The sequence below is a fragment of the Ranitomeya variabilis genome, chromosome 1 (genome assembly GCF_051348905.1).
Source record: "Ranitomeya variabilis isolate aRanVar5 chromosome 1, aRanVar5.hap1, whole genome shotgun sequence".
Classification (NCBI taxonomy): Eukaryota; Metazoa; Chordata; class Amphibia; order Anura; family Dendrobatidae; genus Ranitomeya; species Ranitomeya variabilis.
Window position 1 is genome coordinate 582,657,860 of NC_135232.1, and position 17,526 is coordinate 582,675,385.

Genomic DNA, 17,526 nt, shown 5'->3' on the forward strand with positions numbered 1-17,526 from the left:
ATGGGCCTTCTTGAGCAGGGGGACCTTGCAGGCACTGCAGGATTTTAAGGCTATGTTCACACTTTGCGGTTTTTGCTGCGGATCCGCAGCGGATTTGTCGCTGCGGATCCGCAGCAGTTTTCCATGCAGGGTACAGTACAATGTTACCCTATGGAAAACAAAAACCGCTGTGCCCACTTTGCGGAAAATCTCTTTAAAAACCGCGCGGAATTGCTGCGGAAAAAAAGAAGGAGCATGTCACTTCTTTCTGCGGATTCCGCAGCGGTTTTCAACATGCACCAATAGGAAAGTGCTGTTGAAAACCCGCAGAGGAAACCGCAGAAGAAACCGCAGGGGAAACCGCAGCGGTTTTTCACTGCGGTTTTTCCAAATCCGCTGCGGAAAAATCCGCAGCAAAATCTGCAAAGTGTGAACAAGCCCTAAACCTTTATGGCGTAATGTGTTACCAGTGGTTTTCGTGGTGTGGTTCCAGCTGCCTTGAGATCATTAACCCCTTCACCCCCAGAGCTTTTTTCGTTTTTTCGCTCCCCTCCTTCCCAGAGCCATAACTTTTTTATTTTTCCATCAATAAGGCCATGTGAGAGCTTATTTTTTATTTTTTGCGGGACGAGATGTACTTTTGAACGATACCATTGGTTTCATGCCGTGTAACAGAAAACAGGAAAAAAATTCCAAGTGCGATGAAATTGCAAAAAAAGTGCAATCCCACACTTGTTTTTTGTTTGGCTTTTTTGCTAGGTTCACTAAATGCTGAAACTTGACCTGCCGTTATGATTATCCAGGTCATTACGAGTTCATAGACACCAAACATGTCTAGGTTCTCTTTTGTTTAAGTGGTAAAAAAAAATTCCAAAGTTTGCTAAAAAAAAAAAAAATTGCGCCATTTTCCGATACCCGTAGCGTCTCCATTTTTCGTGATCTTGGGTCGGGTGAGGGCTTATTTTTTGCGTGCCGAGCTGGCATTTTTAATGATACCATTTTGGTGCAGATACGTTCTTTTGATCGCCCGTTACTGCATTTTAATGCAATGTTGCGGCGACCAAAAAAATCGTAATTTGGGCGTTTTGATTTTTTTTCTCGCTATGCCATTTAGCGATCAGGTTAATCCTTTGTTTTTATTGATAGATCGGGCGATTCTGAACACGGCGATACCAAATATGTGTAGGTTTGATATATTTTTTTTTTATTGTTTTATTTTGATTGGGGCGAAAGGGGGGTGATTTGAACTTTTATATATTTTTTATTTTTTTTTATATTTTTAAACCCTTTTTTTTTTTTTTGGCATGCTTCAATAGCCTCCATAGGAGGCTAGAAGCATGCACTACACAATCGCCTCTGCTACATAGAGGTGAAGCACAGATCACAGATCACCTCTATGTAGCAGAAATGCAGGGTTGCTTTGAACGCCGACCACAGGGTGGCGCTCAAAACAATCGGCCATCAACAACCATAGAGGAGACCTCTGGTTGTTATGGCAGTGCACCGATGACCCCCGATCATGTGACGGGGGTCAGCGGTGCGAGCACCCCCGGCCGCGCGGCCGGGAGCGCTAGTTAAATGCCGCTGTCAGCGGCATTTAACTAGTTAATGGGCGGGCAGATCGCACTCATTGCGCGCACATGTCAGCTGTACAAAACAGCTGACATGTCGCGGCTTTGATGCCAGTTGATGTACTATTACGTCAGCTGACAGAAAGGGGTTAACAAGTTCCCCCCATGTGTTGTTTTAGGGCTCATAGAAGGCAAAACAGGGGTGGAGGGCACCATCAGTAATAACAACAAAATCTGATATTGGGGGATCTACCCAAGGTATGCCAAATTGAATACGACAAAAAAGGGGAAAGAGACATACCAAAAGCTGGGGAACACCCCATATACACAATATATAATTTGAAAAATAATTTATTTAGAGTCCAAAAACAAACAAACCACAAAAACAGTTCCATAAAAACATTAAAAACAGTAAATCAACAACCCCAAAAAAGAAAGAGGTGAAACCCCCTGGGGACTGGAAAAATAGACCAAATATCAATGATGAAGGTATTGCACTGTTACAATAAATATATACAACTATCAATGAAGGTCATAGGGCATAACTGCATGCAAAAAACGAAGGTTTTTTTTTTAAATACAAAAAACAAGCTGCAATTATAATATGCACACCAAATATATGTTGTCAACATTTATATATAGAGACCCCACTGTCTGAATACTCAAGGGGATATGAATTCCCAGTACAAAGCAAAAAAAACAAAAAACAATTCCATTGTAGAAGGGGGCATACTGAAGTTTATAACTTTATGCAGAACACATGAAGTGATCTCATATGACCAGCCAAACTACACAGAGGAAATAGCAGCTATGTTAGTAAATATACGCACCTATAGTATGCAGCAGGCTGCCAATGTAATATACATAATAATAGGTAGATACACATGCTTATGTACACGAAAAAACACCTCTGCTTAAAGACATATGTAAACCTTATACAGATACATTTGTTGTTTTACAATGTAGTAGGGATTTTTTTGTCGTCACAGTTATGAGCGGGCATCTGACAGTAGAGCTCAAAAATCAAGCTGCATGCACATAAAAGAAGATATATATGCAACATGTGATCATGTAGATTCACAGCATGCATCAGCTAGATCTACCCAGACAACTAAATAGCCGCCATACATATCCCATCCAGCATGCTCAAAAGTGTGCATATAGATATAAACATGCACCAACCCGATCTACCTATCAGTTTACATAACCACAATGTATGTCTTATCAGTCATGCCCAAAAAAAGTGCAAACCCAATCAAAGGTCCAAGGGGGGTCAAAGACCCGACGCGTGTCGCCACAGCAGTGGCTTCATCAGGGGTAAAGAATGGAGTGTTTATATACCTGTTATTATGTATATTACATTGGCAGCCTGCTGCATACTATAGGTGTGTATATTTACTAACATAGCTGCTATTTCCTCTGTGTAGTTTGGCTGGTCATATGAGATCACTTCATGTGTTCTGCATAAAGTTATAAACTTCAGTATGCCCCCTTCTACAATGGAATTGTTTTTTTGTGTGTTTTTTTTTGCTTTGTACTGGGAATTCATATCCCCTTGAGTATTCAGACAGTGGGGTCTCTATATATAAATGTTGACAACATATATTTGGTGTGCAGATTATAATTGCAGCTTGTTTTTTGTATTTTAAAAAAAAACCTTTGTTTTTTGCATGCAGTTATGCCCTATGACCTTCATTGATAGTTGTATATATTTATTGTAACAGTGCAATACCTTCATCATTGATATTTGGTCTATTTTTCCAGTTCCCAGGGGGTTTCACCTCTTTCTTTTTTGGGGTTGTTGATTTACTGTTTTTAATGTTTTTATGTAACTGTTTTTGTGGTTTGTTTGTTTTTGGACTCTAAATAATTATTTTTCAAATTATATATTGTGCATATGGGGTGTTCCCCAGCTTTTGGTATGTCTCTTTCCCCTTTTTTGTCGTTTTAGGGCTCATACTCACCTGTGAGAAACTTGGATGAGTCTCGCACGTCAATACCCGGCATTGCACCCGGCACTCAGGAGCGGAGCATGCGGCCGCATAGCAATACATGCAGCCGCACGCTCCGCTCCTGAGTGCCGGGTGAAGTGCCGGGTATTGACGTGCAAGACTCATCCAAGTTTCTCGCAGGTGAGTATGAGCCCTTAGACTGATCTCTCACCTTCCTCATGATCAAGGATATGCCATGAGGTGAGATTTTGCATGGTGCCCCAGATCGATGTCGATTGACAGTCACTTTGTACTTCTTCCATTTTCTTACTATTGCACCAACAGTTGTCTCCTTCCCACCCAGCGTCTTACTTATGGTTTTGTAGCCCATTCCAGCTTGGTGCAGATCTATAATCTTGTTCCTGACATCCTTATAAAGCTCTTTGGTCTTGGCCGTGTTGTAGAGGTTAGGCTGCCGTCACACTAGCAGTATTTGGTCAGTATTTTACATCAGTATTTGTAAGCCATAACCAGAAGTGGAACAATTAGAGGAAAAGTATAATAGAAACATATGCACCACTTCTGCATTTATCACCCACTCCTGGTTTTGGCTTACAAATACTGATGTAAAATACTGACCAAATACTGCTAGTTGCGTTGCATGGCCCATGATAAGTCTTCTTACTAATGAGGGTTAAAAATCCTGGAATACGTGTCTTTAAGTGCAATAATTTCACAACGGTGCATTGTATGATGTATAAGTATCCTAACACCAGATTAGCTCTCTCTATAAGGCCGGCGTCACACTCAGCGTACGAAAATACGGTCTGTTTTTTACTGCCGTAATACGCAGAAATGTTCCCAAAATAGTGATCCATATGTCATCCGTAGGCAGGGTGTGGCAGGGTATTTTGTGCATAGCATCCTCCGTATGTAGCCCGTATGGCATCCGTACTGCGAGATTTTCTCGCAGGCTTGCAAAACCGACATCTAATGGATTTTTGGGCTCAAATGTTCGTTAAAACATATATAAGGTATCTCTCTCTCTCTCTCTATATATATATATATATATATATATATATATGTCATTGAGACATATATGTATATATATATATATATATATATATATATATATATATATATATATATATACTGTATTTATATTTAATTCAGCGCTAGATAGCATAAAAGCCGGTAATTCAATTGCCGGCTTTTGCTATCTCCTTCCCAAACCCGACATGATATGAGACATGGTTTACATACAGTAAACCATCTCATATCCCTTTTTTTTTGCATATTCCACACTGCTAATGTTAGTAGTGTGTATGTGCAAAATTTGGGCGCTCTAGCTATTAAATTAAAGGGTTAAATCGCGGAAAAAATTGGCGTGGGCTCCCGCGCAATTTTCTCCGTCAGAGTGGTAAAGCCAGTGACTGAGGGCAGATATTAATAGCCTAGAGAACAATATCCCATACCTTCCGTCCTTCTGGCACATCCCACGATGTAAATCCATCTGAAGGGGTTAAATCATTTTACACCCAGGAGCTCTGCTAATGCAGCCACCCCTGTCTGTAAAATCTGGGGAATGAATGGAGTGCAGGGGAATGTCCTGTAGTTACCTTGAGTCGCGGTGATGCGCCCTCTGCTGGATGTCCTCATATGAACTCGAGCGTGGGAACTTTTCCCAGACGTGCCTTTTCTGGGGTGGCTGGGGGCAGATGTTTGTAGCCAGGGGGGGCCAATAACCATGGACCCTCTCTAGGCTATTAATATCTGCCCTCAGTCACTGGCTTTACGACTGGCGGGGAGGTGGAGCCGCATATTCATCACTGTAATGAGCGGTACCACGTGACCGCTCATACAGGACAAGCTGCGGCGCTGAGAGGAAGCATCGAGGGAGCTGGGTGAGTATTTTATTTCCAGCGGGCGGGCGCACAGGGAGTGGGAGGGGGTTGGTTACCGGGAACTTTTTTACAACCGCAAAAAAATAAAAAAACAATGATTTTTCATTCCTTCTCTCCAGCGAACGCTGCTGGAGAGAAGAAATGAATGGTGGCTTCAGCACCACAAGCTGGGGGGACAGCGCTTACTGTAGCGCTGTCTTCTGCACGGCACACTGACTGCACACGGACAGCATCCGTGTGCGGTACGTGTTTTACACGGACCCATTGACTTTAATGGGTCCGTGTGGTACGTGCGCTCCCACGAACACTGACATGTCTCCGTGTTTTTCAAATGGATACACGGTCCGTGAAAACACGCTGACATGTGCAGAGACACATTGATTTTAATGTGTCTACGTGAGTCAGTGTCTCCGGTACGTGAGAAAACTGTCACCACACGTACCAGAGCCACTGACGTGTGAAACAGGCCTAAGAGGTATTTCATGGAAACTGGATACCAGTGTCTGTAAACTTAGTGTATGGTTTGGGATTTAGTGTATGGTTTGGCTTTTTATCCCAAATCATATAGCGAGGTATTTTAGAAGGTCAATATTGACTTTCAGGATTGCTGCCTTCAATAGGTGGTGATAAAGTACAAGTCTTCTTACTCTTTGAAAAGGTTATTTGCATATTTAAAGTTCCAGAGGAACATTGTATGCCATGTAAAATCTCTATACATCAGCTTTGTACTCTCCAAAAGGAAAAACGTTCCCTATAATCCACTGCCAGAGACCTCTCACATAGCCAAATCAGATCTTCTGTGCACTGATAAGGGTCCAATACCTTGAAACACGTGTCTGTCAGTGCGTTATTTGGTTTGGCTTTGTGCTCTAAGGTATGTAGCAAGTTTTGTTAAAGGATCATGAATATTTATGTTTAGGATTGTTACCCCAAAAGGTGGTGCTAGGGTTCAAGTTATCTTTCTTTTTTGAAGGGGCTGTTTGCATAATTAAATTCCCTGAGGAGCATTTAATTGCCTATATGTCTTATTACGCTTGGCACCATTTAAAGGGACAAATGTTCCCTTTAATATCCATTATAACTGTGTGACGGGAGCTGTCTAGTTATCATGTGCAACTGAGATATGAGTTTCTGTTGTCCTTGTGATGCAATATACAGGTCCTTCTCAAAAAATTAGCATATAGTGTTAAATTTCATTATTTACCATAATGTAATGATTACAATTAAACTTTCATATATTATAGATTCATTATCCACCAACTGAAATTTGTCAGGTCTTTTATTGTTTTAATACTGATGATTTTGGCCTACAACTCCTGATAACCCAAAAAACCTGTCTCAATAAATTAGCATATTTCAACCGTCCAATCAAATAAAAGTGTTTTTTAATAACAAACAAAAAAAACATCAAATAATAATGTTCAGTTATGTACTCAATACTTGGTCGGGAATCCTTTGGCAGAAATGACTGCTTCAATGCGGCGTGGCATGGAGGCAATCAGCCTGTGACACTGCTGAGATGTTATGGAGGCCCAGGATGCTTCAATAGCGGCCTTAAGCTCATCCAGAGTGTTGGGTCTTGCGTCTCTCAACTTTCTCTTCACAATATCCCACAGATTCTCTATGGGGTTCAGGTCAGGAGAGTTGGCAGGCCAATTGAGCACAGTAATACCATGGTCAGTAAACCATTTACCAGTGGTTTTGGCACTGTGAGCAGGTGCCAGGTCGTGCTGAAAAATGAAATCTTCATCTCCATAAAGCATTTCAGCCGATGAAAGCATGAAGTGCTCCAAAATCTCCTGATAGCTAGCTGCATTGACCCTGCCCTTGATGAAACACAGTGGACCAACACCAGCAGCTGACATGGCACCCCACACCATCACTGACTGGGTACTTGACACTGGACTTCAGGCATTTTGGCATTTCCTTCTCCCCAGTCTTCCTCCAGACTCTGGCACCTTGATTTCCGAATGACATGCAAAATTTGCTTTCATCAGAAAAAAGTACTTGGGACCACTTAGCAACAGTCCAGTGCTGCTTCTCTGTAGCCCAGGTCAGGCGCTTCTGCCGCTGTTTATGGTTCAAAAGTGGCTTTACCTGGGGAATGCGGCACCTGTAGCCCATTTCCTGCACACGCCTGTGCACGGTGGCTCTGGATGTTTCCACACCAGACTCAGTCCACTGCTTCCTCAGGTTCCCCAAGGTCTGGAATCGGTCCTTCTCCACAATCTTCCTCAGGGTCCGGTCACCTCTTCTCGTTGTACAGCGTTTTCTGCCACATTGTTTCCTTCCAACAGACTTACCATTGAGGTGCCTTGATACAGCACTCTGGGAACAGCCTATTTGTTGAGAAATTTCTTTCTGGGTCTTACCCTCTTGCTTGAGGGTGTCAATGATGGCCTTCTTGACATCTGTCAGGTCGCTAGTCTTACCCATGATGGGGGTTTTGAGTAATGAACCAGGCAGGGAGTTTTTAAAAGCCTCAGGTATCTTTTGCATGTGTTTAGAGTTAATTAGTTGATTCAGAAGATTAGGGTAATAGGTCGTTTAGAGAACCTTTTCTTGATATGCTAATTTATTGAGACAGGTTTTTTGGGTTATCAGGAGTTGTATGCCAAAATCATCAGTATTAAAACAATAAAAGACCTGACAAATTTCAGTTGGTGGATAATGAATCTATAATATATGAAAGTTTAATTGTAATCATTACATTATGGTAAATAATGAAATTTAACACTATATGCTAATTTTTTGAGAAGGACCTGTATGTACTGTATGGTGGTGGTGTGCTTCAGGGAACATACATGCTTGTAATCCCCTTGAGATAAACATATATACAGTGTATGAAAATTTATGGTATACTTCTTTACATCTGGGTCAAGTGATACCACAGGGATTACATGAATTTATCTTGTCACCATCTCAGTAACCCGGCCTGTATATATGATGACACTGCCAGAGAACTTCCTATCACAGTTGCAGATGTGATGATTAGATAGCTCCTGTCACACATTATTATGAGCTGCCCTGACCGTATACGTATTATCTATTAAATTATTTAGATGACTATAGCAGGAAGATCGGTAAGAAGCAGTGGCAGCGAACTATTCACACTATGAATTGGGACACAGTGGTAACAACTTCCATATTTTTCTTGCAGACTCAGGTTTTGGAACTTTCCTGTAGTCAGGATGAACCAACTGTACCAAAAAGAAAAAGATTCAGCGAGCCGAAAGATCCGATATAGATGATCTGCCTCCTCCCATCACCACTGTTCTTAAGGCTCGTTACAAGTTATCCCAACCCACAGTTAATTCAATGTTAAATTTAATTTGTTAGTTCTGACACATTTTTCCTTAATGAATGAAATAATATTCTGTTATTGTCAGGAGAAGTCACTGATATGCTGCGACTCAAGATTGAAAAAGAAAAATATTAAAAGTGGAGTAGCTGCACAGTGAGCCATTCGTGTCCCTCCTTGATTGTCTAATCTGCATTCACTTCTGCATTGTGGTTTCTCTTACAGACAGAATCCACAAATCTGTGCCCAAGCAGTTGGCCAACAAAGCCTCCAGCACAAGTGTGAACATAGCCCACTTTGTTATCCTCATATGAGCCTTTATATGAGTTCATATCACCGTGCCCATCTGTGATTACAACGTGTGTGTGTGTGTGTGTGTGTGTGTGTGTGTGTGTGTGTGTGTGTGTGTGTGTGTGTGTGTGTGTGTGTGTGTGTGTGTATATGCATATTGTTGTGAATGGTGATTTAAGTGTACACAGTGTGTGTCCTTATCAGAAAGACGAGCAAAGACAGAACAGGCAGTTGATGTCATGAAAATTTGCCTGCAGTGTAGCACCTGTAGGAACCTGGTATCACTCACCTGCCCTGGTTCTACACTAATAGCTACATCGTGTCCCCTCTTCGATTGGTCTTGTCACGTCTTTTGATCACCGACCTAGGAGGGCAACCCAATAAGCACCGATGACATTGTCCTCTTTAGCCAATTCAACCTGACTACGACAACAGGACGTTACACTTTGCCACCACTGCAGACACAAATCTGCTATACAGCTATTTATTGTTCCAGCACTGCTTCATCACACATAATTGGTACAACTGATATTTCAGTTACTGTTGTTCCAACTTTGCTACATCAGTTATTGCTGTTCCAGCTCTGCCGTTTTGTATCTCCTTTATAACCCGTTACATCTTAAACAACACTTCATCCCCGTCTCTGCTGTCCCGCTGAAACACTACCACATTTTTTTGTGAATCCACCTCACCAAGTAAGATGTATCACATTACAGTAGTGTAGGGTCTGTCATAAGTAGTGTTGAGCATTCCGATACTGCAAGTATCGGGTATCGGCCGATACTTGCTGTATCGGAATTCCGATACCGAGATCCGATATTTTTGTGATATCGGGTATCGGTATCGAAACAACATTAATGTAAAAATGTGTAAAAGAGAGAATTAAAATAAAAAATATTGCTATACTCACCTCTCCGACGCAGCCTGCACCTTACCGAGGGAAGCGGCAGCGTTCTTTGTTTAAAATTCGCGCTTTTCTTTCCTTTACGTGAGTCCCGGCTTGTGATTGGTTGCGTGCCGCCCATGTGACCGGGACGCAACCAATCACAGCAAGCCGTGACGTAATTTCAGGTCCTTCAGGATTTTAAAATTACGTTCCGGCGTTGTGATTGGTTGCGTCGCAGTCACATGGGCGACGCAACCAATCACAGCAAGTCGTGACGTAATTTCAGGTCCTTAAGGATTTTAAAATTACGTCCCGGCTTTGTGATTGGTTGCGTCGCAGTCACATGGGAGACGCAACCAATCACAAGCCGTGACGTCACGGGAGGCTGGACACGCGCGCATTTTAAAATGGGCGCGTGTCCAGCCTCCCGTGACGTCCCGGCTTGTGATTGGTTGCGCCGCGATCAACCAATCACAAGCCGGGAGGCTGGACACGCGCGCATTTTAAAATTTTAAAATGCGCGCGTGTCCAGCCTCCCGGCTTGTGATTGGTTGACCGCGGCGCAACCAATCACAAGCCGGGACGTCACGGGAGGCTGGACACGCGCCCATTTTAAAAAGCGCGCGTGTCCAGCCTCCCGTGACGTCACGGCTTGTGATTGGTTAATGGCGGCCATGTTGCCGGGACGCGGACCAATCACAGCAAGCCGTGACGTAATTTCGTCACGGCTTGCTGTGATTGGTCCGCGTCCCGGCAACATGGCGCCGTGACCAATCATAAGCCGGGACGTCACTGGAGGCTGGACACGCGCGCTTTTTAAAAAGCGCGCGTGTCCAGCCTCCCGTGACGTCACGGCTTGTGATTGGTTAATGGCGGCCATGTTGCCGGGACGCGGACCAATCACAGCAAGCCGTGACGTAATTTCGTCACGGCTTGCTGTGATTGGTCCGCGTCCCGGCAACATGGCCGCCCTGACCAATCACAAGCCGGGACTTCACGTAACCAAGTAAAAGCGCGAATTTTAAACAAACAACGCTGCCGGTTCCCTCGCTGAGGTCCAGGCTGCGTCGGACAGGTGAGTATAGCGATATTTTTTATTTTAATTCTTTCTTTTACACATTTATATGGATCCCAGGGCCTGAAGGAGAGTTTCCTCTCCTTCAGACCCTGGGAACCATCAGGAATACCGTCCGATACTTGAGTCCCATTGACTTGTATTGGTATCGGGTATCGGTATCGGATTGGATCCGATACTTTGCCGGTATCGGCCGATACTTTCCGATACCGATACTTTCAAGTATCGGACGGTATCGCTCAACACTAGTCATAAGGACTTAGCAATAGTGTAGGACAAGTCACAAGTGTCACTGCACAGCTGTCGAGTGACCTGGGACCAGGGGTTCCTTCCCTGTCCCTAACACTAGGGGCACTCTAGCTCGACTTGCTCCCCGGGATACTTCAGATGGCGAATATGCCAGGGCCTCAGCCCTCAGCCTTTGCTTTAATTTCCTGAGCTAGCCCTCCATCTGTTCTCTTCCCCCACTCAGGGAAGAGGAGGTGCTACTGTACACTGTAGTACACCAACCCGACAAACAAGGCAACAGGGACGAGGGTTAACAGAAAATTCCAGACATACAAAATATTCACTCACATGTAACAGAGGAATACACCAGGGTGTGAAAGTAGGGGATTAAATCAAAATAGGGAAGGATAAGGAATTACCACACATACAAACCAAGCAACAGTCACTGATAATTCCTTCAACTCTCCTTCTTATATAATAATAATAATAATAATAATTTTTATTTATATAGCGCCAACATATTCCGCAGCGCTTTCCAACTTATAGAGGGGACTTGTACAGACAATAGACATTACAGCATAACAGAAATCACAGTTCAAAATAGATACCAGGAGGAATGAGGGCCCTGCTCGCAAGCTTACAAACTATGAGGAAAAGGGGAGACACGAGAGGTGGATGGTAACAATTGCTTTAGTTATTTGGACCAGCCATAGTGTAAGGGTACCGTCACACAGTGCCATTTTCATCGCTACGACGGCACGATTCGTGACGTTGCAGCGTCGTATAAGTATCGCTCCAGCGTCGTATACTGCAGTCACACGTTGCAATACACGGCGCTGGAGCGATAATTTCATGACGTATTTGCGATGTAGAAGCCGTTGGTTACTGTGCGCACATCGTATACAACCTGTGTCACACAATGCAATCATGCCGCCACAGCGGGACACTAGACGACGAAAGAAAGTTTCAAACGATCTGCTACGACGTACGATTCTCAGCGGGGATCCGGATCGCAGTAGCGTGTCAGACACTACGATATCGTAAATGCATCGCTGGAACGTCACGAATCGTGCCGTCGTAGCGATCAAAATTGCACTGTGTGACGGTACCCTAAGGCTCGGGTGTTCATGTAAAGCTGCATGAACCAGTTAACAGCCTAAGTATGTAGCAGTACAGACACAGAGGGCTATTAACTGCATAAAGTGTATGAGAACACGATGCAAGGAACCTGATTATGTGTTTTTGTTTTTTTTTTCTATTTTTAATAGGCCACACAGGGATAGTTAGGTTAATGCGTTGAGGCGGTAGGCCAGTCTGAACAAATGCGTTTTTAGGGCACGCTTAAAACTGTCGGGATTGGGGATTATATGAACTCCTCTCTAGCCATGCAGCAAATGCTAGCTCTGACAAGGATTAGTATGAGAGCCCAGATTATAAAGGGGAGGGGAGTGGCTAACCGAGCTCAGCTGTGCACACAGGGATTTCCAACATGGCAGATTAGCCCCTGTTCTGCCAGAAGAAATAAACACATTTAAAATGGAGAAGTGCTTCTTCTCAGCGCCGGAGTAGGAGTAATCAGACGCTGCTATCTTTTGGCTCCAAGCTGTCGCAGTAACCCCGTGACAATGAGACCCTATCAGTAGTGTAGGACCAGCCATGAGAATCTTGTAATAGTGTGGGGCCAGTCATGAGAACCTTGCAGTAGTGTTCGAACAGTCAGGAGAACCTGACAGTAATGTGGGACCAGTCATGAGAACCTTGCAATAGTGTGGGACCAGTAATGAGGTCCTAGTAGTAGGTTAAGACCAGCCATGATAAACTTGTAACAGTGTGGGGCCAGTCATGAGAACCTTGCAGTAGTGTAGGACCTGTCAGGAGAACCTGGTAGTAATGTGAGACCAGTCATGAGAACCTGACAGTAGTGTGGGACCAGTCATGAGAACCTTGCAATAGTGTGGGACCAATCGTGAGATCCTAGCAGTAGTGTACGTCCAGTGATGAGAATCTGACAGTGGCAACCTATCTACATGTAGTGGAAAAAATCTACATGGAAATGTATATGCTGAATTGGTGGAATAGTTCCTTTATTCTCAGTATTGGTGGAGGTCCCAGAGGTCGGATCGCTACTGATCTAAGCAGTATTTCATCACTTTTAGTGATGAGCGAGTGTACTCGTTGCTCGGGTTTTCACGAGCATGCTTGGGTGGTCTCTGAGTATTCGTTAGCGTTCGGAGATTAAGTTTTCATCACCGCACCTGAATGATTTACAGCTATTAGCCAGTTTGATTACATGTGGGGGTTCCCTAGCAACCAGCTAGGAAAACCCGAGCAACGAGTATACTCGCTCATCACTAATCACTTTGTGTTCTGTGCTCTACCTCTCTAAAGACTAATGCAGGGACTGGTGATCTCATGAGATAAAAATAACTTAGAAAACCAGTTTTACTTGTCCACCAGAAACGGTTCATTGACCTGGAAAACAAAAGAAAGGAGTTCCTATGTGCAGGTGACAAATCCTTGACTCCAGTCCACCACTTTATTTCTATAAACAATTTATTATACAGGACTGTGATAAACTGGGAATAAAAGACTGTCCTCCAGATGCTATAATAAGTAAGATATCAGGTAGCTATCTCACTGAATAAGTGAACCTGGCAGTAGTGTAGGACCAGTCACAAGAACCTGGCAGTATTGTAGGACCAGTCACAGGAACCTGGCAGAAGTGCAGAGCCTGTCACAAGAACCTTACAGTAGTGCAAGACCAGTCACAAGAACCTGACAGTTGTGTAGGATCAGTCACTTGAACCTGGCAGTAGTGTAGGATAAGTCATGAGGACCTGGCAGTAGTGTAAGACCAGTCACAAGAACCTGGCAGAAGTTTAGGACCAGTCACAAGAACCTGGGAGCATTGTAGGACCAGACACAAGAACCTAGCAGTAGTGTAAGATCAGTCATGAGGACCTGGCAGTAGTGTTGCACCAGTCACAAGAACCTGGCAGCAGTGTAGGACCAGTCACAAGAACCTGGCAGTAGTGCAGGTCCAGTTACAAGAACCTAGCAGTAGTGTAGGATCAGTCATGAGGACCTGGCAGTAGTGTAGGACCAGTCAAGGATGGATATCAGGAATGCGGCAAGCAAGGTGTAAGCCATCACACCCTGCTTGCGGCATTTCCTGATTCCCGGCTGTTGCTCCACACCGGTCCTCCTTCACATGAAAGAGATTTTTCGATTTACATTATTGCTCTAATAGATTTCTGCTTCCTGCACGCACAACAGATGTCCTTAACACAGACCGCTCCTGGTCGAAACGTTGGACCATATCTGTTTTTGACTCCTTGCCAGATCAAAATAAAATTTACACTTGTGAGGCAGGGAGGGGGAACATATGCGAGGGTCGATATGTATCCCCCAAGATGCTGATGGAGTCCTATTAGACCCGCTGGAGTGCCTTGTGATCACAGCAGTACGACTGTAAGTCACAGGGCAATATAAAAGTAAGCGTGGATCTGGTCAATCTATTTGGTCTAGGCATTGTTCAGAAAAAGCTGGTATGGGCTTTTATTTCTTAAACGGACTGCAGGAAGGAAGTGGGGCTGGTACGTTTCCACCAGGCTGGGTCTTACAGGTGGCCTATGGCCACAGATTGCAGTTTGAGAGACCCTGCCGAAAGCATTTGGATGTGTCAGTTTTGATCTTGCATGCAGACAGAGCAGTAGGCGCTGCAGAGATCAACTGCGTGAAGCAACACAGGGCCAAGCGATGCCAAAGGCCTGACACCCTCAGCATACACGGCGGTGCAGTCGTCCACGGCAACAAGTCACGGACTGTATTTGTTTCCCGGCTGTGATCCGGATGATCTGATTTACTTCATTTGTTTGTGAGTACGCTGTTTATTAAAAAAGACTTTTATTTTAACTTTTCCTGGGTCACTTCCTCATCCCTGCACAGTGTGGACACCGCTGCACTACACACTGCAGCAAGACTCAGGCTGTTTGCACACAGTACGTTTTTGATGCATTTTCGCTGCATTTTTCCATGTGGAAATGGGCCAAAAATGATCTGGACTCCTTATGCAAGCTAATTCAATGACAATCCTGAAGTGTTGGGCACATTATCAGTAATTTTCCTTGTGTATTTGCAGTGTGTTTTTTTTCTGCAGCTTGTCAATTCTTTGTGCGTTTCTGCAGCGTTTTTCACCCATTGACTTCAATTGAGTCAGTCAAATTCGCAACAAAAACTCAGGTATAAAAATATTTGCGGATTTGCTGAGTTTTTGTTTGCATTTTCACATATATCCTATGGTGTGACACCTGGGAAACACCGGCGCAGTGGTTCATATCGGCGGTAATGCTAATGCCGGTAAGACCGTCGGTCAGAGCGCTGCGGAGTCAAGATGTCAGCATGACCCCGCAGCTGTGACTGTGACCCGCAGTGGTGACCTGCAGTAAAAAGCTTACCACAGGTCAGCAGACGTGGGCTGATGAGACTACTGCTCCCATCGGGCTATGTCTGCTGTCACTGATAACACTGATGGCAGGAGCCACTGATGGGAGACGTAGTCTCATCAGCCAGCACCTGTGCTCACAGTTTAAAAAAAAAGGGAAAATAATTACATATATTTTCAAATAAAAATAAAACATTATACTCACCTAACAGCCAATACTTGATGCACTCGTCTCCTAGAAATAATGAAAAATAATAAACCAACATATACTCACCTGTCTGCCGTAGTCCACGTATTCCCGAGTGTTCCACAGCAATCTCACCTGTAGATGAGAGATCACAGGAGATGTGACTGCTCTAACCGGCCGCCGGCGATACACCGGACAGGAAGTAATCACTCCCACAGTGTATCACTGAGCTGCCGTGAGAGAAGTCACCAGAGTTCATCAGCTGATCAGCTCCTTTACTTTTGGCTCCGCTGTGTGAGAATTTTCTCACGGGAGCTCAGTGATACACTGCGGGAGTGATTACCTCCTATCGGTGTATCGCTGGCTGTCTTTGAGAGCAGTCACATCAGTGACTGCTCTCAAAGTGATCAGGATTGTCATGGGACATTATGGATTATTATCTTCTCTGCGGGCGGTGTGGAATATTGTGGTTTATTTTTTTTATTTTTGTTGCAGGAGACGGCTTCGACCGATTAGGCGTTCGGTAAGTATGGTTTAATTAAGATTCATTAATGGAGTCTGTGTCATTATTTCAAATACAAACAAAAAAGAGGAGGGGGCACTCCTGGTGTGATACCCGGTGGTCAAGTGGAGGAGATTGAGAACAAAGTGCATTAACCTGCCGTGGTTATGCCAGACCTGCCGGCATAACCACGTTAGCAGAGCCTACGGTTCACCATCCCTGCTTCCGTGTTCGGAGGTAGACCAGTCATGTGGATTGACATGTGATGCTGATGTCACCGCAGGTCCTATGTCTTTCAGGTCCTACAGGATGGTTGATACTCTGCTGAGACCGTGCTGCACCAAGTCGCTCGCCCAGAAGGGTGTAAAATGCAAGGAAGGAAAGGTACGGCTGCTGAGACAAAGACAGACACTTGTTTTAGATAGAAAAGAAACTTCTTAACTTGGTCACTATCTTCTCACAAAGCTTTTCAGCGGTAAATCCACCTTCATCAGGTTACCTTTCAAAGATTTATTTCAATTAAAGGACTTTATTCAGGATATCTGTGCTTTTTATACAATATCACTATGGGGTTGCTAATGGATAGGTGTCTTATAGACGCCTCTCCATTACTAACCTGTGGGCTTGATGTCACCTGACAATACAAAGGTGACATCAACCCGACAAATATGAACCCCACTTGCCACCGCTACAGGGCAAGTGGGAAGAGGGAGGCTAAGCACCAGATATGGCGCATCTTATAGATGCGCCTTTTCTGGGGTGACTGATAGCGGATGTTTTTAGTCTGGAAGGGGGCCAATATCCATGGCCCCTTCCTAGGCTATTAATATCAGCCCAAAGCTGTCAACCTAGCCTTTGCTGGTTAGATTTTTTAGGGGGACCCTATGTCATTTTTTTGGGGGGGGTCCCCCTGTAAACGAGCCAGTAAAAGCTAAGCAAACAGCTGTGAGCTGATATTAATAGCCTGGGAACCTTTATGGCTATTGGCTCCTTCCCAGAATATTAGCATCAGCCTTCAGCCATTGGCTTTCCCTCTGCTGGTTATTAAAATTACGCGAGAGCACATGCCATTTTTTTTTCTTTAAAATTAGCAGTTGCCGATTAGTTACAGCCTATGTATGTTTGTTCTGTTAACACTCCTACATAGGCTGGTGACAATGTGTGTGTTTGTGTGTGGGTTTGTGTTTACTTATCGGCTTTGTAATGAGGGTGAGATTACATCACAAA

At 44.1% G+C, this 17,526-nt stretch overlaps 1 protein-coding gene across 7 annotated transcripts in view; it reads left to right on the forward strand.

The window, feature by feature from the left end:
• Window positions 1–8,846, forward strand: part of HORMAD1 (HORMA domain containing 1) — an 85,078-nt gene extending 76,232 nt beyond the window's left edge. For all 7 annotated transcript variants that reach the window (XM_077257727.1, XM_077257717.1, XM_077257720.1 and 4 more), the window contains one exon: window positions 8,546–8,846. In XM_077257727.1, coding sequence (XP_077113842.1) covers window positions 8,546–8,632 — 87 coding nt within the window. In that variant the 3' untranslated portion in view covers window positions 8,633–8,846. The remainder of the gene's footprint in view (window positions 1–8,545) is intronic.
• Window positions 8,847–17,526: the final 8,680 nt, after the last annotated feature.